This window comes from Mytilus californianus, unplaced genomic scaffold (assembly GCF_021869535.1).
Source record: "Mytilus californianus isolate M0D057914Y unplaced genomic scaffold, xbMytCali1.0.p SCAF_8, whole genome shotgun sequence".
Classification (NCBI taxonomy): domain Eukaryota; kingdom Metazoa; phylum Mollusca; class Bivalvia; order Mytilida; family Mytilidae; genus Mytilus; species Mytilus californianus.
Genome location: NW_026262734.1, coordinates 14,414,321 through 14,441,980, shown reverse-complemented (window position 1 = coordinate 14,441,980; position 27,660 = coordinate 14,414,321). Strand labels below are relative to the sequence as shown.

The 27,660-nt window shown below is 32.5% G+C and overlaps 1 protein-coding gene across 1 annotated transcript; it reads right to left on the bottom strand.

Annotated features, from left to right (window-relative positions):
- Nucleotides 1-863: 863 nt before the first annotated feature.
- On the bottom strand, nt 864-11,830 carry LOC127712649 (uncharacterized). Its single transcript, XM_052219217.1, has 3 exons — nt 11,739-11,830; nt 3,545-3,990; nt 864-2,692 (listed from the first exon to the last, which is right to left on the bottom strand). Exons 2-3 carry the CDS (start codon nt 3,914-3,916, stop codon nt 1,949-1,951), a joined length of 1,116 nt encoding a protein of 371 aa, XP_052075177.1. The 5' UTR covers nt 3,917-3,990; nt 11,739-11,830; the 3' UTR covers nt 864-1,948.
- Between the last annotated feature and the right edge of the window lie 15,830 nt (nt 11,831-27,660).

The following is a 27,660-nucleotide window of genomic DNA, read 5'->3' as shown; positions in this document are numbered from 1 at the left end:
GTAAATATTTTATTTTTTGCAAAATTTCTGATTATGCAAACACAAAGTAACCGTAAAAACCATTTTATTCATTAAAATGGAATGACATTTTTCAAAGAAAAGCTGTTTAGTCATTCGAATTATAAAAATAATCTTGTTTGTTTACATATTTAATGTCAATGAAATGTCGAGGAGCAATCTGCCTTTTGTTGTTTTGTTGTTTTGTAAGAACGGTTTATTTTTAAACATTGATTTTTCTCAGATTCTGATCATTATGTTGAACCATTTTGACGGACAGTTTTATTTTTTTGTAAATTTGTCCGTATAATTTATTAAATTAGATTAGTAGTTGACCTTGCATATGTCTTCTCGATAAGATTGAATTCACGAACCTATACCAGAGCTTTTACGATCCAATCGTAATACTTGACCACCGTTAGGTATTCTTTCACTATCTGTTTTCTCGATATACCGAATGACACCCGTGTCGTATTCGCATACGGTCACTGCATACGGAGAAATATTGGCGAATTAGTGTACGGTAAGACAATAATTCAATAGTAGTACATTGATGAAGATTTTGATATTATTGCTTCGCATCACGGTTCGAAGCTATTAGTTTCAGGCGATATACACGCCATCTTGAAATAGTTACTTATTACATGTATATAGATTCTGATTGGTTGCTTTATGGTGCGACTGAGACACAGCAACAGCTATTGGCTTAAATGAGATAAAGAATTACATACTTTTCTCGTCTTAGGATAAGACATTAAATGCCGGAAAATTAACTATGTGTATTTCAGTTCCGATCAGCTGTCATAAATTCATGTTCGTTTCATTATGCATATATTGCACACTGAAATTCAATATTGAAATATCAATTATTAATACTTGTTTATTTGCTTTGTTAATCTGCAATATGCACGATTTGTTTTGCTAAACAATATTCCATATCCTATACAATGTTTACAAAAATGCATTATCTGTATTTTATAACTTCTGCCAGTCTAGGCACACCTCCAGAGTCGTGTCTATTTGTAAATATTTTAATTTTCAACAAGTAAAGTGACAACATTTTAAAAGCATGGGTGTTTAACGCACACTCTTAAAGTAGAACAATATCATTTTCAATGAAACTAATTAGCCAGTTTAAAATTTCAGAAAAATTCATCTTAATATATATACAAAATTGATATTCCAAGTCTAAGACATCCATTTTATATCAATCAATATCTAAAAATACCACATTTCCAATACTAAATCAACAACCACATGCACACATATTACATTAAATTAGGGTACAGCGAAGCAATCTACAGCTTTTTAGAAAGCTCAAACTTGTAAAGGATTTCTTTTACAAAACAGTTCACGAACACAAGTTTTTATAGTAAAACTTAGCCATTCAAGTATATAAAACATATTCAACTTTAATCAAAATTTGAAGTTTCATATAACTTTAAATGCTGTTTTTCAATTGCTGTAGGTGTCAGGGAGGGGGTCGGTAGATAGCCTCTTGTATGGCAATGTTTCAGTCCTACTCCAACAAAACCTCATTTTTCAGTGCAGTCGAAATTCTTGGCTTTTCTTATCCCACTCTGCAGCACCTACCCGCTGTATTTATTGTATATATGCTTTTGTCCTGAACATTTCTAACTGGACGTTAAGCAAGCAACCGTTAATCAATCTATCATTTGAAGGAAATTTTTCAAGTCTTTTTGTTTTTAATGGGCACTGTCCTAAAAAATACTTATGAATGGTTTTAATGTAAATTTTTCGGCTAGAAAGTTTTCTTGTTGTCAGTTTGACGACTTCCTAACGGACAGAATTATTTTAAGAGTTAAGAAATATTATCAGTTAAAGAGATAAAAAAATGTCAGTAATGGACATCAGAAAAATAAAATGACAACACCATGGCAAAACAATAAAAAGACCAACAGATAAACAACAGTATACAAAACACAACATATTAACGGAAAATATCTTTTTTTAAAACACTATGGTCATTTATAAAAACTTCAGAGTTACATTGAATTTCGCTGCTGTCATTTAGAAACCAATGTCCCCACTCTTTAGCACGTGCTATTTTGTTATCATTGCCTATTATCCAATTGTTATGAATGACATATGGTTTCCAAGATTTCCGTTTAGATTCCAGTAAGGAGTACCATTTTCCGTCAGGGAAATCTGTATGCGGTAAAATTAAAGCTTTTAATCCGCCATAGCGTTTCGAGAATAATCTGTTTAAATACACTTGATCATTTGCCTTCTCGGATACCTTTTTCTCTGGTGGCCATGTTTTTATTCTATCTGCTAACTTCTGCATTCTTCTATACAACTCTTGAAATAGTTTAACAGTAGTGTTAGTAGGAAACATGTAGAAAAATCCACCATTTACTGAATTTGTTACCATGCTATGCCTATTGCTATTGTGTACAAACAGCATGTCATATTTACCGGAGTATGATTTAAATAACGAGAGCGGACTCCGTAGCCACAGAAAGTCAAATTCAAACAGGAATGTTTCTATACGACTCTCCAATAATGCTAACAGTATTTCGGTTCTACGAACTAAAAGTCTGATATAACCCACGTGACTGTACTGTTGATCTTTCTGGAGATATTTGTCGACGGTTAGCACAACTACCTTGATATCAGGTGATACTGACAAAAGTTTCTCCTTTGCTGCTTGATTCGTGGCAATCACTAATACCTACAAAACAAGGTGAATCGTGTACAAACAACAAAGTTTGTGCCAATCAAGCTACTGAATCAAGGCACACACGCACACATACCTACCTCCCGGTCGATCATATTTTTGGTTCTGACTTATTTGAATCTTTTTTTGTCGTTCTGGTCTTCAATATGCATGAATGTAATATTTGTTCCTTTAAGTCTTTAACGGAATTTCATCATCATTCAATGAGAAAAAGATCTGTTTTTGAGAAATCTTAGTAGAGATTTAGCACGGATATTTATGTTTTTTTTATTGTTTTTTGTTTTTTCTTTGTATTTTTTTTTTCTTTTTTATTTCTATTATTTCTATTATTATATGTATGTGTAGTATTGCCTATTACAATACCATTATCACTAAATCAAGCGCGTATGCTTTTGGGTTGTTTTAATGACTGGATCATTTGCATACTTTTAACCCACCACGTGTATAGTCTCGTTTCAAGTCAAGAATCTCATTACCAATTGCTGCAATATTATCGCTATGTTACCTCACGACTTTTTTTATGTTATTTAAGGAATGACTGTATTATTTGTTCTGTTTATGAAGAAGTAACATCAAAAATGTTGCACCACATTTTTGAGGTTTTTTCGAATAGACAGAAAAAATATTACAGTCTTCCTTTTGATTTAATTCTAAATTCCCTTTTTAAGGAGTAAATCATGAAAAAACGTCGATGATTATGTCTATGAGCTGATAGACAAAAACATTCATTCAATCAGAAGACGTGTTACATCCAAAATTGAATTATACGAGTATGTCAATAGAAAGCAAAATGTTAACGCAAATATCAAAAATCGATTACATTTAAAAATCTAAAAAAATACTGACCTGATGATGAACTCCCATATGTTTTGTATTACATAACCAATTATATGCTAGTGGTAAAAATCCGTCATTTATCACTGTAACAAGCACGGTCTCCTTTGACATGGCTTTAGCTATTGTTAGGATTTTTTCCAAGTCTTTCTGCGGTTGTGTTAAGTTTTTATCGTTTCCAGTTAGAAATACCAATGGGCCCGTTTCTGTTTCATTTTTTTTTCTGTGATTTTCACTCGGACGTGGGTATAAACAGTTCCTTGATACAATTGTTTGTACTGCCTGTATATGTAAGGAGTCATTTTCTACAGATTTGTATTCAACTAGGCAAAATAATATCATAAATGTCATAAAAATTGCGAAAACAAAGTCTTTTCTGTTCATGACTCTCCTAGTAAATTGCACTGTTATACGTGCGATTTAACTATATACTGCTAAAATCGACTCCGAAACTAACCCTGCAATAAAAATTACAACATATAAAGTAAATCGCAGAGTTGAATAAAAGATTAAGAACAATCTGAAATCTTGTGTCTTCTGTTGTCCCAACATTTTCAAAGAACTATCCGAAGTTCAAAACTCCTGGGATGGTTTTTAACTGAATAATGGTGTTAGAAGCGGCGAATTCTTTTCATAAAGATTTGTATAAAATTGATTAGAAAATAGTGAAATCGTACATGCCGACAGCATTAAGAATTTTCTATACGAGTACTTATATAAGGGTTTACGTATAAAGAGAAAGCAAGACACGTATGTACATTTAAGATTTGATACAAAATACTATTTAGTTGAACTGGAAATTAACAATGTGGCTATACCAGTTCCGATGCGAAATGTGTTTCACAAATACATTAAATATACCACTCAATCTAATTAAAATTCATATCTATATTAATTCGCGTGCTCGTTCATATATGTAGGATAACGAAATCAGAGAACTATATTTTAATTAGATTGACATACCACCATTCATAGTATAAAAGTACAACCATTTACACTGGCGTGTAATCCTCTCATTTAGGCTTCCAGAGGCAGTCGTTATAATTTACTTGAATATCGGACAGTTATAATAAATGACGGAGCATGATTTACATAGGAGTTCCTTGTAGTTCAGTTGGGTTTTTTTTTCTGGTAATGGGGAGATCACTCAAATTTTATTTAAATCTAAGTACACTTTTACGCATGGCCGATACCTATGTTTTAATTTTCAGTTACGTATAATTTAAATTCCTTTCGTCGGATGCCACTAGAATATTTTATGTTTTATGTTTTAATGGACAAACACGTTTGATTTACAATTCAGTAAGGATTATGATAATGATGATGATGATGATGATGATGATGATGGATGGCTGCTTAACGTCCAGCGGCAAATCAATATGCATATTCAGGACGAAAACATATTTAATTTTATATGAATATTTACCCTGCTTTGTACAAGACCGACACGCTGAGCCGGATTTGAACATGCTAGTTCACAAGCAACAGTCCGCAGAAAAGACATGTCCCTTTACCCGGACACATTATTCTAACCCCGAGCCGACCAGTCTTTGCCCTTACTCCTGAATGCCACGTGCTTAGCGGAAAAGCAGCAAATACCAATTTTAAAGTCTTTGGTTTGACCCGCCCAGGTTCTAACCCACGACCTACCGCACTCGAGGCAAACAAGCTACCACGAGACCATCGAGGCGGTATCAACTCAGTTAGGTGTTGTCAATATAATTATTTAAAGACAAACAGTAATTTAAATTATATCCGTCAACAGTATCACTGTCAACAATAAACAAATATATCCGTCAACATTATCACTGTCAACAATAAACATATATATCCGTCAACATTATCACTGTTAACAATAAACAAATATATCCATCAACATTATCACTGTCAACAAAAAACATATATATCCGTCAACATTATCACTGTCAACAATAAACATATATATCCGTCAACATTATCACTGTCAACAAAAACATATATATCCGTCAACATTATCACTGTCAACAATAAACATATATATTCGTCAACATTATCACTGTCAACAATAAACATATATATCCGTCAACATTATCACTGTCAACAATAAACATATATATCCGTCAACATTATCACTGTCAACAATAAACATATATATCCGTCAACATTATCACTGTCAACAATAAACAAATATATCCGTCAACATTACCACTGTCAACAAAAAACACAAATATATCCGTCAACATTATCACTGTCAACAATAAACAAATATATCCATCAACATTATCACTGTCAACAAAAAACATATATATCCGTCAACATTATCACTGTCAACAATAAACATATATATCCGTCAACATTATCACTGTCAACAAAAAACATATATATCCGTCAACATTATCACTGTCAACAATAAACATATATATTCGTCAACATTATCACTGTCAACAATAAACATATATATCCGTCAACATTATCACTGTCAACAATAAACATATATATCCGTCAACATTATCACTGTCAACAATAAACAAATATATCCGTCAACATTACCACTGTCAACAAAAAACACAAATATATCCGTCAGAAATATCACTGTCAACAAAAAGCAAACGATTACGAATAAAAAACATGCACATGCGTCAATGTTACAACGGCCCAACAATACAACATATAAAAAAAGAAGCGTGGACGTCAATATATGAAATTGGATTGTTTCAAAAACTACTATATGCATGTATATAGTTGAGATCGTATTGTTTTATTAAATACTATGGCATGTTATGTCCATTTCATTGATTTTGTGATAATAATAAAACTTTTATTTTTAAGCAAGGCTTTTAGTCTTTAATTTATCATACCCGAACCTTTCGGGTTTTAGTGCGGTACGTTTAGCTCTATGTTTTTCCTCGACTTCTGGTTTTTGTTTGTTCTTTTGGTTCATCTTCCTTTTATTCGTTTGTAACTTTTATTTTGTTAGTAAAAAAATATAAGAAATAGCGCACTATGATAAATGACCCAGCTTCAACAATTGGAGTCCAAGATACAATTGATAAGGAAGCTGCATGAACAAACAGTAAAAGCTCTCAACAAACAGAAAACGTTTACAACTAATTGTTTTGCTATATCACTTTGAAGCTTTGAACTCTTGTGAGTCTTTAGATATACCACGTTAAAGCTCTCAGCTCGTCTGAGTCTTTTGACTATACCATGTTGAAGCTACAAACTGCTCTGAGTCTATTGGTTATGCTACGTTAAAGCTTTAAACTGTTCTGAGTGTTTGAAAAAAACCGAAGACAATATCATTGGGAGGGCCCGTATTTAAAGTTTACCTTTCAGTTTAAATATATTCAAATGTAGATCAACTATCCCTATTTAACGCTAAATTAAGTGTAATCGTTGGAACTACAATAATTGTAAACAAATCTGAACAAGAGGATTAGTATGCCGAGGAAATCCGCTTATTATAATGACGTCTGATTTTGGATATAATAATAATCATCGTATCTCTTATTTTTAAGCTTTGGGTTATTTGTATTACATTTCAATTTTTATTAGAAGTAGGAAGTAAACAACATTTTAAAAAATGAAACAGAAAAAAAACCCTGTGTATTTCCTTTAAAAAAAAATGAAATTTTGATTGTTCGTTTTTTGACATTTTGTGTACGCCTGAATTCATAAGTTTTTTTTTCCAGAATAGGTGCTCCAAGTTATATGGAAAGGATCAAGGTATCCTGTATGATTTCAACCTTTTATATATTGAATGAAAACTTTACTAAAATATTATACATTTATTTAAATCAGTAATAATGAACACAGTGAACACTAGATATTTTGTAAAAAGACAACTTAGTCCATGACTTATTGTCAGTGGCAAATATTTCATTATGTATATACGAAAAAAATAATCTCCTATAATACACTGAAAACACGTGTGTGCTGATATACAACAAACTCGTCATTATAAACTTAATCTTAATACCCTGCTCAAAGATGTGTTTGCAAAGCGCTGTCTTTAGCAAATCATAAAATCGACTACTTTGAAACTTTTCGTTCAATGTTAAACAGAGAAAAAGTGGTTACATTGCATGATTTATTTTTACTTTAATATACATGACTGTCTGTGATATTTTAATTAAGTGTTTTGTATTTTTTAATTCAAAAAGGATAAATACTAGTACGAGGATCATGGTTAACTCTATCCGGGTCATGGTTTAATGATTTGTCAAAATATGAATTTTGAAGTTATATGTAGTAAATACACAAAGATATAATACCATAGAAAGTCCTCTCTTATTTATGAAAATGAAAATTTGATATAAGGTTTTCAAGCCCTTGTTTTGTTTTCGGTTGACAGGTTCCGGATCATTTCTTAATATGGAACATATATCTCCCAGTTGATACGATATTCCTGAGCTTGCATTTTCTATCATGATTTCCTTGATAGAGGGTTGCAACTTCTAATGAAGCTATTGAACCAAGAGTTCCGAGTGGTGAAGTTGAAATCATCCCTTCGAAATTTTTTCGGACGCCATCACCAGTTGGTTGACCGTTATGGAATATCTGTTTCACAAATGACGGCGGATATATTCCAATCGTCGTAACTACAATCCCGTTCTCTTTTTCACCGAATGTGACCTACCAAATTAGACTTATCACCGGGTTTGTACTAACATGAGCAACACGACGGGTGTCACATGGTAAACAGGATCTGCTCACCCTTTCGGAGCACCTTATATTACCCCCAGTTTTTTTGGGGTTCGTGTTGCTCAGTATTTAGTTTTCTATGTTGTGTCTTGTGTACTGTTGTTTGTCTTTTCGTCGGTTTTTGTTTTTTGCCATGACATTGTCAGTTTGTTTTCGACTTATTAGTTTGAATATCCTTTTGGTATTTTTCGCCTCTCTTTTACATGTGTCAAAGTTGATAATAAAATATAAATAGCCCTGTATAATGGCAATTTTTAAATTTTTTTCTCGCAGTTAATATAATTCGGTTCATGCGGTAATCCGAATATATGACATGAGCATGAGTAAACTATGTAACAATACGTAGTAGCTTAACCTTAATACTAAACTAATTAAAATCACAACATAGTCCTGTCACATTGAAAAAAAACGGACCATTTCCCAGTGTTTCGTCGGTCATTAGCTTGCACACACTACATATAAACTCTTCAGTAATTTCTAAATTCAATGTTGTAAAATAAAATTGTAATAATATTAAAACTGTGTCTGGTAATTCTTAATTTTACTATATAAACAGATTACAAAAGGTACCACAACGTTTATATGCATTGCATTTGGACCGTGATGTTTTCGTAAATTCATTGATTTTTTTTTTTTATTAATTTTAGATTTGGCAGTGTAATTTTATGAACATGTACATACCCGAGTTTTTGTGTATCAAGGTAATTAAAAAACTATATCCACATTCTACATTCAGACACTATCTGACTGAATTATTATAGAAAACGGGCCATATTAAATGATGACCACACAGGTAAATACAACTGATCGTTACACAGTGTCAGTAGGATACTATTGACCACTGACCATCTATAAAGTAGAGTTTGTATAAAGCGATGGTAGAAAATCAATGAACCGCTTCTTATTGTATTGTTATCTCTTGTCTAATTACCTTAAATACTTACATTTCATACCCAAATTTTGGTTCAATTATAAAAACTACTGAAACCCTACATTTCGTAACATAAAGATGGCCGTTACATCTAATGTGTTTACATTTGTTTTACTTTAAATTAAGTATCCTATTCCCTGTTTTTTTTCGTTATGCAGTAAGTTGTCGGTAGTTCCACAATTACCGATGATTATTGTCTATGCTGAAATAAACGTCTCCGAAGTCGGACTCAAATTTCCTATACTGTCGAAAGTTTCAACAGGTTTTCTTTCTTAGAGCAAACAATATACTCTTGTTTCCTGCCTCCTGGCAGAAAAGGGGTAGGTAGGTTAAATGTTTTTTGTTTTATTAAATATTTGAGGTTTTTGTTTGTTACCTTGATTTATCTCTTTTTGATCGATTTACGTGGTTAACTACTGTCGCCTTAATTTACAAACTAGACTTTATAGGAAACGTTCTCGACTTAAACGGTGCTTAACCAAAAATATGTATACATATACATTAAGAGCAGGGAGGGAGTCGGCGAACCGAATATATATTATGTTTTTGCTTTATTAACAGTTTCAAGAAGTTTTTCCATTATTACAGTGTAAAAAACCTAGTTTAACCCAACAACATTCTCATGTGCTTGTCTCTAATCAGGAAGTTCGTCAGTAGTCGTCTAATGTTATAACGCACTGGTCATTTTGTGTCATTATTTTGAACCTTTGCAGGAGCCTCGGTGGCCGAGTGTTCTTAGTAGTCCAACTACTGTATCACCAGCCTGTCAACACTGAGGTTGTGAGTTCGAATCCTGCATGTAGCAGGTGCGTTCAACTCTAATCTTAATTGACTAGGATTGTCAGTTTTCCTGCCGAATGTCGGCGGTACTCTCCGGGCACTCCGGCTTCCTCCACCATTAACACTGACCGCCACGAAATAGCACAATAGTACACTCAAAGTGAAGTTAAATACCAACCAATCAACCAATAATTGAACATTTGCTGTTAATGACAAATATTTCAAAGTGTATGTTCAGATCATTGACAACTTTTTTAGACTAGGGTGATAAAGAGTTTGACATATTGTATAGACACTTTTTTATTGTTGAAGACCGTACATGTTGACCTCCATATGTCTTTTTAAGATTTGTGTCGTTGAATCTTCATTACATTGACGTATACTCCCTAAATCATGCTTAAGATGAAATATTTAGACAGTTGTGGAAATGAAAATTGTGGTTGAATTCATTATGTCTTTTTTTAAATTGGTTTCATATCTTCAAAACCATCTGATTTTCGTGGACATTTTGTTTTTATGCATTGGTTTGCATGTATTGTCTTTTCCAAAAAATAGATAAAAAAGGAAATCCCTGAACTTTATCAAAAAATAGGTAAAACATTTTTTTTTATAAGTTCCAATGCTTTGCATGCTATAATTTGTTCGTTTGGTTTTCTAATGGTGCGATCTATAACTGAAAAAAGCCCATACAGAAAAGTATGTATAAATGTGATAAACAAGTTTTAAAAGAGACAGAACTTAAAATCAGGTTCGATTGGTGAATTTGAATTCCTGTCCTTTTAACTCTATTTGAATTTGTGTATCATGAATAGAACCTTTCATTTTTATTCTCCGTGTATGCACTTTAATACTTTGAACTTCACTAAAATCTACCAAGTGATGTAGGAAGAGTATTGCTCATTATATTTTTTTAGACTAACGGATAATGAATGGAAAGAACAAAGACAAAAGGGCGTAGGGACAAGATGGTTCCTTCATTTAAGCTAAACACACACACACATACACATCTATATCTGAGTTTTAAATTCTATTGTGATTTTCATAAATTCAATTTATTTTGAACAAGCTGGTTATCTTTTCTTTGGTTGACAGGAGGAAAAGATAACAAGGAGGCAGCTGAAGAAACACAGATAACACCATGTCCAAAGCGAGAATAGATAAACAACTGTCCTCAAAACACGACATCGAAATTTACGAACACTTACTTGTCTACATAAAACCGATGGTGATCCTAGTTGCTCAGGAAGGGTATTCAATCTTCAACAATATTAATTTTTCGTCGTATTTGATAAAACAAATAATACAGTATGTAGTAATGTTCTAACATTAAAAATACTATCCGCGTGCTACAAACAGTATTCATTCGAATATTGAACGGGGATAAACTTTTTTGTTTACATGCCTTCTACTTTCGATATCGATAAACCATATTTTTATTGTATATACCTTGTATCAGGAACATATACTGTTCCCAGCTTGTATACACTTTAAAAGATTTGTATTACCCCTTTTAAAAAATGGTAAATTATTTAATTCCTAATATTGACAACAATCGATGTGTTATCTAAACAAAGAAAAGCAAAATGATTCCTATTTGCAGATGGTGTTATTAGGGCAACTGCAAAAGCTTCATTGGAAGACTGATTTTTGACCAGTATTATATTATTTGCAGTTCAAAATGATGAAAAAATCCCTTAACCTATAAACGATAAATTTATTTATTTTTGACATATAGATATTGATACCTCAATAATATTCGTTTCTTTAAATAATAATAATAAACGTAAAAAACATGTTAACATACCTCTCTACCTTATAAAGTAATGGTACAATCGTGTGACTATGCCTTCAATGCAAAAACATAACTGAATTATAATGTTAACAACATGATCACGACTTACAACATTAAAATGATTCTTTCTGGATAATTTCGATTACCGACCGTGCGAGACCCGCATGGTTAATTAAGGTCGTTAAACAGACCTAGTCATTTCGATTTAATCATTTTAAAAATGCAATGTACCTTTCATGTATTCGCAGATAGTACACTCAAGCTGTGTAATGTGCATATTGTTTATCCAAAAGACATAAATGTCACATGTGTTATACGTTTTGCACGCACTTAAAATTTACAATATCCATATAAAATCTGATTTTGTTTATATAATTGAACAAAAACGGAAAATTAATAAATCTATTATATATAATTACATCATCTTGGTGCTCAATTAAGAACATTTAGACGAATGACATTAACTATAACATTTTCTTTGTAATGCATATAGACCTAACATACGGCTAAATCATATACCATTCAAAAGCATATCATCTGCACTATCTTCTTGTCCGGTCGTCAAATATTCGTTCTGTTCAATCACAATGAAAGGTCAAGGACGGATAATTTCTTATTTTACACGATGTCAGCATTTTTGCATATTATGTATTCTAACAAACAAAACAGTTGTCTGAGATTCAATTGTTTATCACCATAAAACCAAATAACTTATTTTATTTAATGCTAAGACGCGTTTTAGACGTCATCACATTTTACTGCAGTTATACTTCTCGCTAATTAAACAGCCAATCAGAACAACTCATACAGTTGCACAAAATACCACAATCTGCAAAATGAATGCTTTTAACCTGTTCTACGTTAAAACAATTTTTATGTAGTCAATACTAGATTGAAGAAACATAAATCTCAAAATTCAAAAATGTTTAAGGGAAATAATACACGCGAGATTCACTTTTAGGGGGAATTTAGGGAGCGAAACTTTATATTTCAATTGCTACCATTAGAAAAACTCTTCGTCTTTTCGTGTTACCTGTTTGTAATTTCACGATTAACATTAAAAGAAATAAAATACTTAATATATATATTAAGGTACTGGTATAGATTAGAGAATTTAGGTAATAATTTTCCTCTATTAAAAGAGGCATATACACAATCAAAGACACTACATCACATGAATATAACATCATGGTATGGTTCAATAAATGTTATTTTTAAAATACTTGGTATTGACTATACAAATGTCATAAATGCTCCATTTTGTGAATCCTTAAACAAATTTAAGAAATATGTACAAACCAAGCTATCAATATTGTTTATTAGCTGTTGGAAAAAACAAATAGATAAATTTTCAGACAGTAAACTGAAAACCTACCTTTTATATAAAACAATTTTGGTTTTGAAAAATATCGAACATTGATCAAGAATTTTGAACTTAGAAGAAGTTTTACTAAATTACGTGTATCTTCTCATAGATTACAAATAGAATTAGGAAGATACCAGGGTATTCCCCGAATTAACAGAATATGTATTAAATGTTCTTCCAATATTGTCGAAGATGAGGCTCATTTTCTATTTGATTGTAACAAATTTGAGGATGATAGAAATTGTATGTTAGCTAGTATTGCAAAATATAATTCTTATTTTAATCATATGAGCAGTCAAAGCAAAATTATCTGGTTATTTAGTGTAGAAAATGTTGAGTTACTTAAAATAATATGTAATTTTATATACAAACATCTTCCTTAGTGAAGATTAGTTAAAGGAAATCTATGTGTGTATATACATTTGATTGGACATAGAAAATTATATTCATCTGAATATCACAAACATACTAGCCGATTAAAAAAAAAATTAATTGTTAGAATATATTGTTTATTCAAATGTTCTCTTATATCCTTGAGGCATCGTCCTCTGGTATCAACTGCATTCAAGTTACCTATGATGCTTCCTTGTTTGCTTTTGATACAGGTAGGAAAGAGACATTTACACACATTTTACATGCCTATGGCCCATAAGGTATCGCCCCCTGGTGTCAGCTGCCTTTAGGAAACCATAATACTTTCCTATTTGCTGCTGACACAGGATGAGTCATGGACATGCTTAATTTCTACTTTCTTTTTGGCTAATTATTATATGTTTAACTGATCCAACTTTTTGTGTACTATACATATATGGATATCTATTTTTCTTTTTTCTTTTTGGGCTGCTTGTTTGTTATCTATATCAACCACACTTGCAATAAAATGCATTAGTATTAAAAAAAAAACATACTATAGATTCTTTATCTACGTATTCTTTAAGAACTTAAATAGTTCTCGTTAAACATTTTTTTTATCTCATTGTTTGTATTGTATTATGAAAAATTATTGATGTTGTTATGTGTATGCCCTTTGGGGCCCATAATTGGAAATAAAATATCTTATCTTATCTTATCTTATCTATATAGAAAATATCATATGGCTTTTTCAATATCACATCCGTATCAACCCGAGACACCAATATAATCCCAAGAGCTCTGCTCGAGGGATTATATTGGTTGAGGGTTGATACGGTATGTGATATTGAAAAAGCCATATCATATACACTTTATTAGATACATGTACCTCACGTAGATGTTTTTTATGCGAAATGACGTCATACATATAAGGAGATTTGAAATGACGTAATACAGTTAGAGGTTTGACATGACGTCATACAGGTTAGGTGTTTGATAAAGCCTTTGCAACAGTGACTGCAATCGATGACGTGACGTCATACAGATCAAAGGTGTGATAAAGCCTTTGCAACCGTGCTGATATCGATATCATCACGGGTGGCTGATACAGCACGCTTGCCAATGACTGTATTACACATACAATTTATCTGTATTTACTACTAAGTATATAATAAATATATGTATATATAATTGTTCTAAATATCATATATATATATATATATTTAGATCCCTCTACTCAGAAATTTGTTTTGCATGCACACGTATAAAAATTGTTTTCTGTTTGGTAATAAATTAGTTTTCAGATCCATTTTGTAATATCTTGTGATCCGTTTATTTGGCAATCGCCAATGGCATTCAGCAGGGTTTAAGAACATCAGTTGTTCGACCTGCTAGTCAAATGCGTTTTGTTAAAATATTCTTTTTCACTTTTTTGGTCTTTTGGAAAATGTTGTTTGTGCTGTATTTAGACCCCTCTACTCAGAAATTTGTTTTGCATGCACACGTATAAAAATTGCGGTTTTTATCCAACGCAATCATAGGTTTGAACGTTGTTTTCAATTTAGACTTGTTTATATTTTTTCGTTTGGGCTTGTATTATATTTGCCTTCGGGTTTATATGATCGGTTCAACCTATTTCGACTCTTTCAAAATTCAAGAGTCTATCCTAAATTGAGGTAAATTATATGGCCTTCCAAATACCGTTTCGATTCCTAACATCACTGAAGAAACATTAATTGTCGAAATCCGGATATGGTGTACAAAATTTTGCACCTCATGTTTGCGGTATACCATCTTTTCCGCAAGTTTATTGTTTTCTGTTTGGTAATAAATTAGTTTAAAGATCCATTTTGTAATATCTTGTGATCCGTTTATTTGGCAATCGCCAATGGCATTCATCAGGGTTTAAGAACATCAGTTGTTCGACCTGCTAGTCAAATGCGTTTTGTTAAAATATTCTTTTTCACTTTTTTGGTCTTTTGGAAAATGTTGTTTGTGCTGTATTTAGACCCCTCTACTCAGAAATTTGTTTTGCATGCACACGTATAAAAACTGCGGTTTTTATCCAACGCAATCATAGGTTTGAACGTTGTTTTCAATTTAGACTTGTATATATTTTTTCGTTTGAGCTTGTATTATATTTGCCTTCGGGTTTATATGATCCGTTCAACCTATTTCGACTCTTTCAAAATTCAAGAGTCTATCCTAAATTGAGGTAAATTATATGGCCTTCCAAATACCGTTTCGATTTCTAACATCACTGAAGAGACATTAATTGTCGAAATCCGGATATGGTGTACAAAATTTTGCACCTCATGTTTGCGGTATACCATCTTTTCCGCAAGTTTATTGTTTTCTGTTTGGTAATAAATTAGTTTTAAGATCCATTTTGTAATATCTTGTGATCCGTTTATTTGGCAATCGCCAATGGCATTCAGCAGGGTTTAAGAACATCAGTTGTTCGACCTGCTAGTCAAATGCGTTTTGTTAAAATATTCTTTTTCACTTTTTTGGTCTTTTGGAAAATGTTGTTTGTGCTGTATTTAGACCCCTCTACTCAGAAATTTGTTTTGCATGCACACGTATAAAAACTGCGGTTTTTATCCAACGCAATCATAGGTTTGAACGTTGTTTTCAATTTAGACTTGTATATATATATATATATATTGTTTTCTGTTTGGTTTTAAATTAATATAATTAAAATCCATTGTGTTACATCTGTGATCCGTTTATTTGGCAATCGCCATGGCAGTCAGCAGGGTTTAAGAACATCCGTTGTTCGACCTGCTAGTCAAATGCGTTTTGTTAAAATATACTTTTTCACTTTTTTGGTCTTTTGGAAAATGTTTGTGCTGTATTTAGACCCCTCTACAAAGAAATTTGTTTTGCATGCAGACGTATAAAAATTGCGGTTTTTATCCAACGCAATCATAGGTTTGAACGTTGTTTTCAATTTAGACTTGTATATATATATATATATATATATATAGGTTTAGCTAGCCCTAAAAAAACTAAATCCATAAATAGATGATTACACAGTAAGTAAATTAATGCATTAAAAGTTTAATTTCAAATTTTTCACTTATACAAATGTAGAAAATTTGTTTTCTTGGTTGCTTCAGCTGCATCGTGCATTGACGAAAGAGGTGTCACACTTACGATTCAATCAATCAGCGTCAAGAATGTTTGGTGAAGTAGGCCACCTCAGACAAAACATAGCACTTTTGGTATTGCAGTTTACTACAGCTACACGAAACTATTAATTTTGCTTAATTGAAATTGAGAAACAAACATGCATTTGGACCCTTGTTTTTTTTTTTTACTTTTGGCCTTGATTTTGCATTAACATTTTATGGTAGAGGTTCTACATAATATTCTCTTTAAAGGCATTCGGAAATCAAAGTGCTATTTAAGAATATAATCTTTCACACATTGATTGAAAATTTACATATTAAAAGATAATTATACATTAACAATTAGGATATACATGATTATAATGAAATCATATTTTAGGGCATACGATACAGTTTTGATCCAACGGTGAATTTTTGACGAATGTTTGCATACAAGCTATTTTAAACCTAGTTAATTCAAATATGTAATAAAAAAAAATATATGTTCATGTGCTATTATGAGATAAATGGGGTCACAATATTGGACATTTACTGGAAATTTCGGTTTCTTGGACATTTCTATCCTTTGGAAAGACATACCTAACTTTTTTGTTTTAAAATATAAACGCAAGCGGATTTTTGTAAAAATTCTTTCGAATATCTTCTCTACATAAGTTTGCTTGGAATTTGTGTAACAATTCTTTGGAAATAATTCATTTTATCACATTTTCCTGATTTTAGTCATAAAACGGCATTTCTTTTTGTATATTAATCTAATTTAAAAACAAATCATTGGTCATTTGGATTTGTTTATAAAAATTGGCATACATAACCAAGCCAAATTTCATTTTTTTAAAAGAGGGGTCCATGAACTTGTTTTCAAGTTTAATCAGTCTGAATGATAAAAAATCAGTCGAAAAATGCATCTTTTCCCGATAAGGCGAAGTATACACTATTGCAGGCCTCTAGCGGAATTCGGGAAATAAAACGTGCATCGTTAGCTACGAGAGTTATTCCCTTTACTCCACCAAATGAAAAATGGACACACAACCGGGAATTAACTTTGGGCAATTTATTCGAAACAAATATGCATGTGCTGTAACAAAAATAAAAATAAATGATAAAATTGACGTCGATTAGAACTTTGAGGTTTCTATTGACAGTGGACCTGACCCCGTTAGCACTGACATCGCTTAGGACATTACGGAGAACGCATATCCTGATAACTGGACAGCTGGAAAAAGGGTTGTGGAACTTTTACATTTGGCTGAGCAAATGAAATCTTGTAAAACGTGTTCTTCCCCACTGCTATTACATATGAAATGTGGTGAAAAAGGATGCGGGTTGGGAAGTTTCCTTTACGTCCAGTGTGTGAATTGCCCATATATTAACACAGTAACAACAAGGAAACAACATCGGCAGACAGGGGAAGATGTTGGCACGTTGGTGTTTGATATCAACACAAAGCTGAGTTTAGGTATATATATAAATATATATATATAAACAAGTCTAAATTGAAAACAACGTTCAAACCTATGATTGCGTTGGATAAAAACCGCAATTTTTATACGTGTGCATGCAAAAACAAATTTCTTGTTAGAGGGGTCTAAATACAGCACAAACAACATTTTCCAAAAGACCAAAAAAGTGAAAAAGTATATTTTAACAAAACGCATTTGACTAACAGGTCGAACAACAAATGTTCTTAAACCCTGCTGACTGCCATTGGCGATTGCCAAATAAACGGATCACAAGGTGTAATAAATGGATCTTAATTAAAAATTTAATACCAAACAGAAAACAATAAACTTGCGGCAAAGATGGTATACCGGAAACAAAGGTGCAAAGATTTTTGTACACCATATCCGGATTTCGACAATTAATGTCTCTTCAGTGATGTTAGGAATCGAAACAGTATTTGGAAGGCCGTGTAATTTACCTCAATTTAGGATAGACTCTCGAATTTTGAGGAGTCAAATTAGGATGAACGGATCATATAAACCCGAAGGCAAATATAATACAAGCCCAAACGAAAAAATATAAACAAGTCTAAATTGAAAACAACGTTCAAACCTATGATTGCGTTGGATAAAAACCGCAATTTTTATACGTGTGCATGCAAAAACAAATTTCTTGTTAGAGGGGTCTAAATACAGCACAAACAACATTTTCCAAAAGACCAAAAAAGTGAAAAAGTATATTTTAACAAAACGCATTTGACTAACAGGTCGAACAACAAATGTTCTTAAACCCTGCTGACTGCCATTGGCGATTGCCAAATAAACGGATCACAAGGTGTAATAAATGGATCTTAATTAAAAATTTAATACCAAACAGAAAACAATAAACTTGCGCCAAAGATGGTATACCGCAAACAAAGGTGCAAAGATTTTTGTACACCATATCCGGATTTCGATATATTATATATATATATATATTTGCAATTGTAAATTTTAGCACATGTTTCAAATTTTGATAAAAAGAAAGATTTTACCAAGGGGGCAATTGTAAAATGTAAAGTCGAGAAGAACGATATACCTGTATACGACGCTACTCCGAAAAAAAAGAACTAAAGATGAAAAAAGTCTACAAAATACATATGGTAGAAGCTACATTAAATTTTATCAACAGGAACGATAAATATTTTTTTGTGCAGAAACTAAAAGGGTGTCTTCTATTTTGTCCGCAATTTTTTTTGGGGAAGTAAAATCTAAATTTAGTTTCGTGGTTGAAACTGAAACTACAACTGTTTGATAAAAGAGAGGCGAATGATACCAAAGGGACATTCAAACTCATAAATCGAAAATAAACTGACAACGCCATTGCTAAAAAAGAAAAAGACAAACAGACAAACAATAGTACACAAAACACAATATAGAAAACTAAAGACTGAGCAACACGAACCCCACCAAAAACTGGGGTGATCTCAGATGCTCCGGAAGAGTAAGCAGATCATGCTCCACATGTGTCACCCGTCTTGTTGCTCATGTAAGTGCAAACCCGGTAATAATTCGGTAGGTCACATTCGGGGATAGGGGACGAGATGGTAGTTACGACAATTGGAACATATCTGTCGTCATCTGTGAAACAGATATTTCTTATAATGATCAACCAACTCGAGATGGCGTTTGTAAGATTTACGAAGGGATGATTTCAACTTCACAACTTGGAACTCTTGGTTTAATAGCTTCCTTGAGAGCAGCAACCCTCTATCAAAGACATCATGGTACGCTGGAAATACAAGCCCCGGAATATCGTATCAACTGGAAGATATATACTCCGTATGCAGGCGCTGCTGGAATGTTAGAATATGGAAAAATAGAATATGACATTTCTTTTATATGATTAGTTTTTAGATTCAAATTTCGAAGGGGTAGCGAAAATCGTTTTCTTTTGTTTTGCATTTGTGTATAAATCAGAAGTAGCAAATGCAATTATTAAGTCGATTTTTCCTTCTGAAGTCTTATTTAAAGATGATTAATTAGAAATTAAAAAAAAAGTAATCTGACACGTCTACTTCAATTTTTACCATTTCCAGCTAATGGAGAGTGAGCCATTCAAAATATTGTGGGATCAGAGGTGAAATAAGTTCAGACTCTTTTTAAATACTGAAAAAAAAAGAAAATATTTCATAAATTCTGCAGGAATACTGCCAAATTCTACTATCCTCAATCACCTAGGTCAACATTTTACGTACACTAATAATAAAAAATGTTATAACATTACACTAGATAATCAGTCTGAAAGTATTATATTCAGGGTGATCCATTTGCATTATATACATGTACTAACTCTTTTTATAGCACTACACTAGGTACATTCGTATAGCATTACACTATGAACAGTATAGAAACATTACACTAGGTACATTCATAAAGCCTCACATTGGATACATTCGTGTAGAACCTCACTGGGTACATCCGTTTAGCATTAAACTAGGCACATTTTATAGAATAAAACTGGGTTCATTCGTATATCACACCAATGGGAACTTTCGTATGACATCACATTGGGTGGGTGCATTTTATATGGCATCGTACGAAGTACATTCGTATATCAACACACAGGGTCATTCGTATAGCATCACATCGGGTATATTCTTATAGCATTACACTAAGTACATTCATAGCATTACACTAGGTACATTCATAGCGTTACATTAGGTATATTTTTATAGCATTATGCTAGGTACATACTTATCATTACACTAGGTTCATTCATAACATGACACTAGGTACATTCATAGCATTACACTTTACCCAATTTTATAGCATAACACTAGGAATGACCTTGTAGTAATACACTTGTTACGTCAAACTTATAGTATTACATTTGGTGTATGTTTTATCTGGAATACTGTATGCATGAAATATATGACACGGAACGTTAAACAAATATAAACTTTGATCAACCAAATGTGTAAAAAGAAAAATCGATTCACACATAGAAGGATAAGGCATATTTTGACATGGGAAAAAAATCGGTTTAAATGATATCTTTCTTTTTAGCGTCTCGACGCAGGAATGGGACTCGTTTAAACTGTTCATTTCGTAACAGCTTTAAACGTGCATTGCATCAGTCCAAATTATCTCAAATCAAGGGAGAGAGAAATTGGGAAGACAATAGAAGAATATGCACTTTCATCTTGCAAGAAGACTTCAGAGGAGGAATATCTAATTAACAGGTAACTATACACCCGTTGTTCTAATTAGCCCTATACAATCGTTCGCAAGTTCAGAAAACAGTGATAGCTATATAATAAACACAGAAAACAGCTACAAACACGCACAAGAACTTGTATGTGTCCTTTTATCAGGCATTCCAACATGGTATGTGTATATGGTTTAACAAGCCGGAGATTGAAACTACAACATCCGCAATTCAAGGCAAGAATGTTACCACAAGAACAACGAGTCTATCACATAATTATATTTATCACAGCTCGACTAAAAATAAGGTGTATTCCATCTGGTCATATATCATTAAAACAATACAACATAATTATACTCTCTCTCTCTCTCTCTCTCTCTCTCTCTTTCAATTCTGTAAGTGTTCTGTATGTTTTATGTTTTGTGTGTTGTTGTATTTGAAAAAGAAGCTGTAAAACTTGTGACAGATCCACTTTTTGATTGATACGTAGGTGATCATTATAGCAAAGTCGCTTATTAACAGATTTTAATTTCAATTCATGCTACACATACTTCACAGCTAATGCTTGGTAGACTCCTAGAAAATTATTCTTATTCTGTTTTTAGACTGGTCGTCAAAAAGTCGTATGGTAAAATTTGTTTACATTCATTTGACGTTTAGTTAGCAAATGACATGAAAAATCACACCCTCTGTTTTATTTTTTTATATAGAAATGACAGAACGAATAAAGAAGATACTCCTATAAACAAATCCTCGAATGTGTCTTTTGATGGAGGGTGGCAAAAGAGAGGAAGTGAAAGAAGCTACATAATAGCACAACTGGTAATGTTTCAAAGGATGAAATCTATAATAAAGTCTAAATCGGAAGGTCACATTCGGGGAAAAGGGGACGAGATTGTAATTACGACATTTGGAACATATCCGCTATCATTTGTGAAACGGATATTCCATAACGGCCAACCAACTCTTGATGGCGTCCTTAAAATTTGCGAAGGGATGATTTTAGAAATATAATAAACAAAACGCATTTCTTCTGAAACAGCGACGTTAATTTCATACAGTATGACAACACTAAATCCTTATGAATCGACCTTTTACATTTATATGAAACTACGTAGCTATATTTTTACTCCAGGACATGTTACAGTTATTGGTTACTTGTCTGAAAGTGTCTTTATTTTGGACTGAAATCAACAGATTGCCGGAAATGCAGTTATATTGACGAAAAGGGTGAAGCCAATGAAAAAGATCATGACTGTCGGCGGAATTATTCTGGAAGCTCAAAGGCAAAGGAACCAGCATTAGCTGTTGAAATGGTAGGAACTATTTCAATATTTAGACATTTTTACTCATCGTCGTATTCGTCGTCGTCATTATTATTACCAAATCACCAAAATTGGGAATAGTGGGGGTATATATCAAGCCTTGAAACAAAGTTTAACACAACGATTTCATCATCAAAGTGTATGTACCAAGTCGGGGGTATTAGGGTTAGTCCTTATTTGTTCCAGTGATAATCGTTCCAGCCGAATAAAAATAAAATCTATGGTTTCAGGTTTCTCTATATATTGTATATGTTATGTATCTAAATGTCTATACTGGCGTTTGTTTATGCACTTTTGTTAGTAAATATCATCAAGGTGAAAAATATTACGATAGAAAAAAGTTCTACATACTAACCTATACTTCTACAGTTTTTTGTTTGGTCATAAAGAAAGTTTCTTTAGAAAATTTTCAGGCATTCATAGAAATTGATGTTTTGATTTTTCCTGTATTATTATTCAACATTCTGTTTAACCATCTTAACAGGTTAAGGACATAGAAGAAATGGATACTCAATTCTTTGACCAGGCTGCGCAAAGAAATTGATCATGATGTTATTAAACGCAGTGACTCTAATTATTTCCGTAAAAACTTTACAGGAGATCTCTTAAAATCGAACCAAAAACAAAAAATATCGATATCTGTGTTGATTATTTTGTTATGTGCTGTATGCAATCGAACAAAATAAAGGGCAACATGAACATTTAAAGTCTACAATTGATGCCGTCGTGCCTCATGCATTTGGAGCCCACAGTCTGTGTTCCAGTTGGTGTGGTTATATTAAAGATCTTATCGGATACAGACATAAAAGTCTGCCACATGGCAAGGACTTAGGAGGAGAAGAGTTACAACAAGATCTTCAAACTGTTTTTTTTTTCTCTTCAAAATACAGTGCAAATACAAAATAAATTAGCCAATCTTGGAAGTTCTCAAAGCAAGGAATCGCTAAACTATATCGTTTCAACAAAAGCTCCAAAGTCAAATTATTTCAGTGAAAGTTAATCGCTGGGAAATCGAGTGGCTTCAGCTATATCTCAAAAGAATGAGGGTCGTAACTATGTCGTTTAGGTATGCATTATATTCAGTACAAAATAACAAAATGTTGATTATTACTAAAAATTGTCTATCAGTCTCTGTACATAATCAATACACTTATACCATGCATCTTTTGTTAATAACAGATTAGTTCAAGTAAAGAATAAATATTTAGCACATACTTACAACTTCTCGTCCAATCAAATTAATTGAATTTGCCTTCTAATTTTCATAGCAATACTTTTTTCCGTGTACTAAGGAACTAAGCATGAATGACCACAAGGGTAAGATTTCATTGTATTGCAATCAAAATATTAAAACAAAAATTACCACTGGCTATTTTGGAATAAAATGCTGTGTCCCAAATTAAAAAAAAATGTGTAATCAGTTTTCACATTAGTTTTTAAATATCCTGCTAATAAAATCTTATGATTTTAAAAATATTTTTGATAATTGCAAGTTTCTTTCATTTAAATGAAGAATAACAAATATGGTCTTTAAAACTTGACTAGAGTACAACGCTATCTTATAATTGTGGCAATTCATCATCCATACAATTACTATGTACAAAAAAGTGTGTACTATGAAACCTTGTGAAGTGAAATAAAGGCAATTTGATGATTTTTTTTTTTAACTTCTTAATGAAATTGATCTATTTCATCTTGAATTGAAAAACTGTGATAATGTCTGAAGGAAATGTGCCCCGTATATATATAATAACTATAACCTGATAACATATGTTTCCATACGTTTCGGCCATTACGGCCTTCATTGTTGAAATTAAATTACAGCCTTGTATACACTTTAAAGGATTTGTATTACCCCTTTTAAAAATTTATGAATTATTGATTTCCTGATATTGACAGCAATCGATGTGTTATCTAAATAAAGAAAAGCAAAATGATTCCTTTTTGCAGATGGTGTTATCATGGTTATACTTCGCTACGTTGGTTCACATCATATTTGGCTGACAGAGGCCCCAGCGATAACTGAATGTAAGTCTATTTACTTAAATTCCATTATCTCAGATGGTGCCATTAAAACAAAATACATATATGGATTGGCGATATCTGGCCACAGCTTTTATTCATAATATAGATTCGTGCAAAACCAATACCGCATAGTAAGATATGAAAGGCCCCTAAATGACAAATGTAAAACAATTCAAACGAGAAAAGTAACGGCCTGAGTTATGCACAAAACAGCAAGCGAAAAACAAATATGATATACAGCAACTACTAAATTACAGGCTCCTGACTTTAGACATGTACATACAGAATGTGGCGGGGTTAAACATGTTTGCTGGTGCAAAATCCTCCTCCTAACCTGGGACAGTGATGTAACAGTACAAAATAAGAAAAAAGTTGATCGATATAAAGCACGTAAAACCATAACAAAAACACAAAAGACACAAAGTACAGCTCAGTTACTGAAAACTAGTCAAAAGCCAATAAAACCTAATAAAAAAATCATATAGTCTATATAATTTTTCAACATTTTTTTCTCTATACTTTCTACATATTCAAGAGGTATTGACTGACATGTTCACAAGGTATTGGCGACTGTCGACATATTCAAGAGGTATATACTTTTCTTGTCGATATATTCAAGACGTATGTCTTGACTGTCAACATATTTAGGTGGTATACCTTTATCGTCGATATATTCAAGAGGTATAATTCCTTGCCTGTCGACATATTCGACGGTATTCCTTGGTTGCCTGCTTATTCAAGTGGAATTCCTGGACTGTCGACATAAAATTCAAAAGGTCTCCCTTGACTATTGACATATTCAACAGGTATACTTTTGCTGTGGACGTATTCAAGAGGTCTTCCTGGACTGCCGACATAGTTAAGAAGTATTCATTGACTGCCGACATAGTTAAGAAGTATTCATTGACTGTCGACATATTCAGAAGGTAGTCCTTGACTGTAGACATTTCAAAAGGTATTCATTGACTGTCGGCATATTCAAGAGCTTTTCCCTTACAGTAGACATATTCGGGAGGTATTCCTTGAAACCCTGCTTATTCAAGAGGTATTTCTGGACTGTCGGCATATTCGAGAGATATGCCTTGACTGTCGACATATTCAGGAGGTATTACTTGATTGCCTGCTTATTCAAAAGGTATTCCATGATTGCCTGCTTATTCAAGAGGTATTCCTTGACTGTAGACATTTCAAGAGTATTCCTTGACTGTCGGCATATTCAAGAGATTCCCTTACAGTAGACATATATTCAGGAGGTATTTCTGGATTGTCTGTTTATCCAAGAGGTATTCCTCGACTGTCGACATAAATTCAAGAGGTATTCCTTGAAGGTCTACATATTCAAAAGGTAAACTTTGACTGTCGACATATTCAAGAGGTATTCCTTGACTGTCGACATATTCAAGACGTATACATTGACGTTCGATATATTCAAGAGTTATTTGACTTTTGACATATTCAAGAGGTATATATTTTTCACGGGGTATTCAATAGGTATTCCTTGACTGTCGACATATTGAAGAGACATTCCTTGACTGTCGACATATTGAAGAGACATTCCTTGACTGTCGACATATTCAAGAGGCATTCCTTGACTCGACATTTTCAAGAAGTATTCCTTGACTGTCGACATATAACAGAGATATTCTTTGACTGTCAACAGATTAAACAGCCTTACAGTTATAAGATTTGATTTTATGATATTAAATGTATCTCTTCCCATAAGCTCAGAGCATTAATGCTGGATGAAGTATCGGATGTTTGCCTAAATAATAGTATTTGTTCCTCTTACCTTAAGAGTCTTCCGTCTTCCACTTGACAAACCATAATACCCTAGTGAATTATTTGTTTGTAAACCCATTCTATTTTATGAATGCATTTATTGTTGGCCGACAAATATTAAATCTGTACCAGCAGAGAAACTTTACATATATAAAGTATTCAATTTGAGTTGCATAATAATGTCTATAACGTAGAACAATATTAGCAATTGATGGAAGGTTTAATCGCGTTAAATATAATTTTAATCGAGACTTAGTTTACAGGTTTTAGTGAATAATGATATAAGTTATATATATTAATGAAATTTACCAAGTCAGAAAGAAGCAATGAAACGTCCACATAAGGAAATGCATGTACCAAGTCAGGAATATGAAAGTTGATTTCTATTCGTTTGTTATTGTTGACATTTTTACGCTAGGCTCAAGCTAGCAGCCACTCGCTAGCAGCCACTCCGCTAGCAGCCAGTTTTCAGGTATGTCTATAAACCCAAAAGTTGCATAAGACTCAAATGTTTTTCTATACTATATAACGCTTTTTAGTTAAACAATCGAAGACACTATGAATGCGTTTTAGGGGTGGATCCAAGAATTTTGAAGGTGGGAAAGGGAAAGGGGGGGGGGGGGGGTAATTGCCAAAAACGATATATATATATATATATATATATACCGCCGAATGGAGGGATACAAAAAATTGTTGGACGATTTTATGCAAAAAATAAGAAGATATTTTCCGTTGGAAGAGGAGGGTGGCGTACGCCCTCCACGCCTAATCTGAATCCGCAACTGACTTTTACATTTTCATTTCTTGATAAGAATTAAAAGACATTTGTATATTTTATCAACACACCGCGCTTCACGCGTTGAAAGGGTGAGATATAGATAAAAAAAAATATATATAGTACACTGCAAGAGTGGAGAAATAAGGAAATACTTTTGTAAAACACAATGTTAAGCAGTATTTTTTTTAACAATTTAAATTGTAACCCTCAAAAGAACGGAAATGTGGAATACAATTTTTGTTAAAAATCTTTAAAAAATATGATTTACCTCCCTTTAAAACTGACTACTTTAGAATAATTAAAATATTAAGTCTTCTTTGATGCGTAAAAATACAAATACTTGTATCATAAGGTGTCAAGCATTTATTCATTAAATATTAATGATCATGTAACAAACAGTTACAGAAATTATATATAATTAAGCTAATTTCAGTTTTATTTTACGCCTATTTCATGAGACTCATTGTGAATATTCATGAAGTTCGAATAACTTTTTTTCAGCTTCGGAAACACAATAAACAGTTATCCACAAATGATATGAGAAGGAAGTGATTA

Coding starts and splice junctions, on each gene's coding strand:
- LOC127712649 (XM_052219217.1), bottom strand. CDS start 3,916: ATGAACAGAAAAGACTTTGTTTTCGCAATTTTTATGACATTTATGATA. Junction 2,693..3,544: donor ATATGGGAGTTCATCATCAG/GTCAGTATTTTT, acceptor CTTGTTTTGTAG/GTATTAGTGATTGCCACGAA.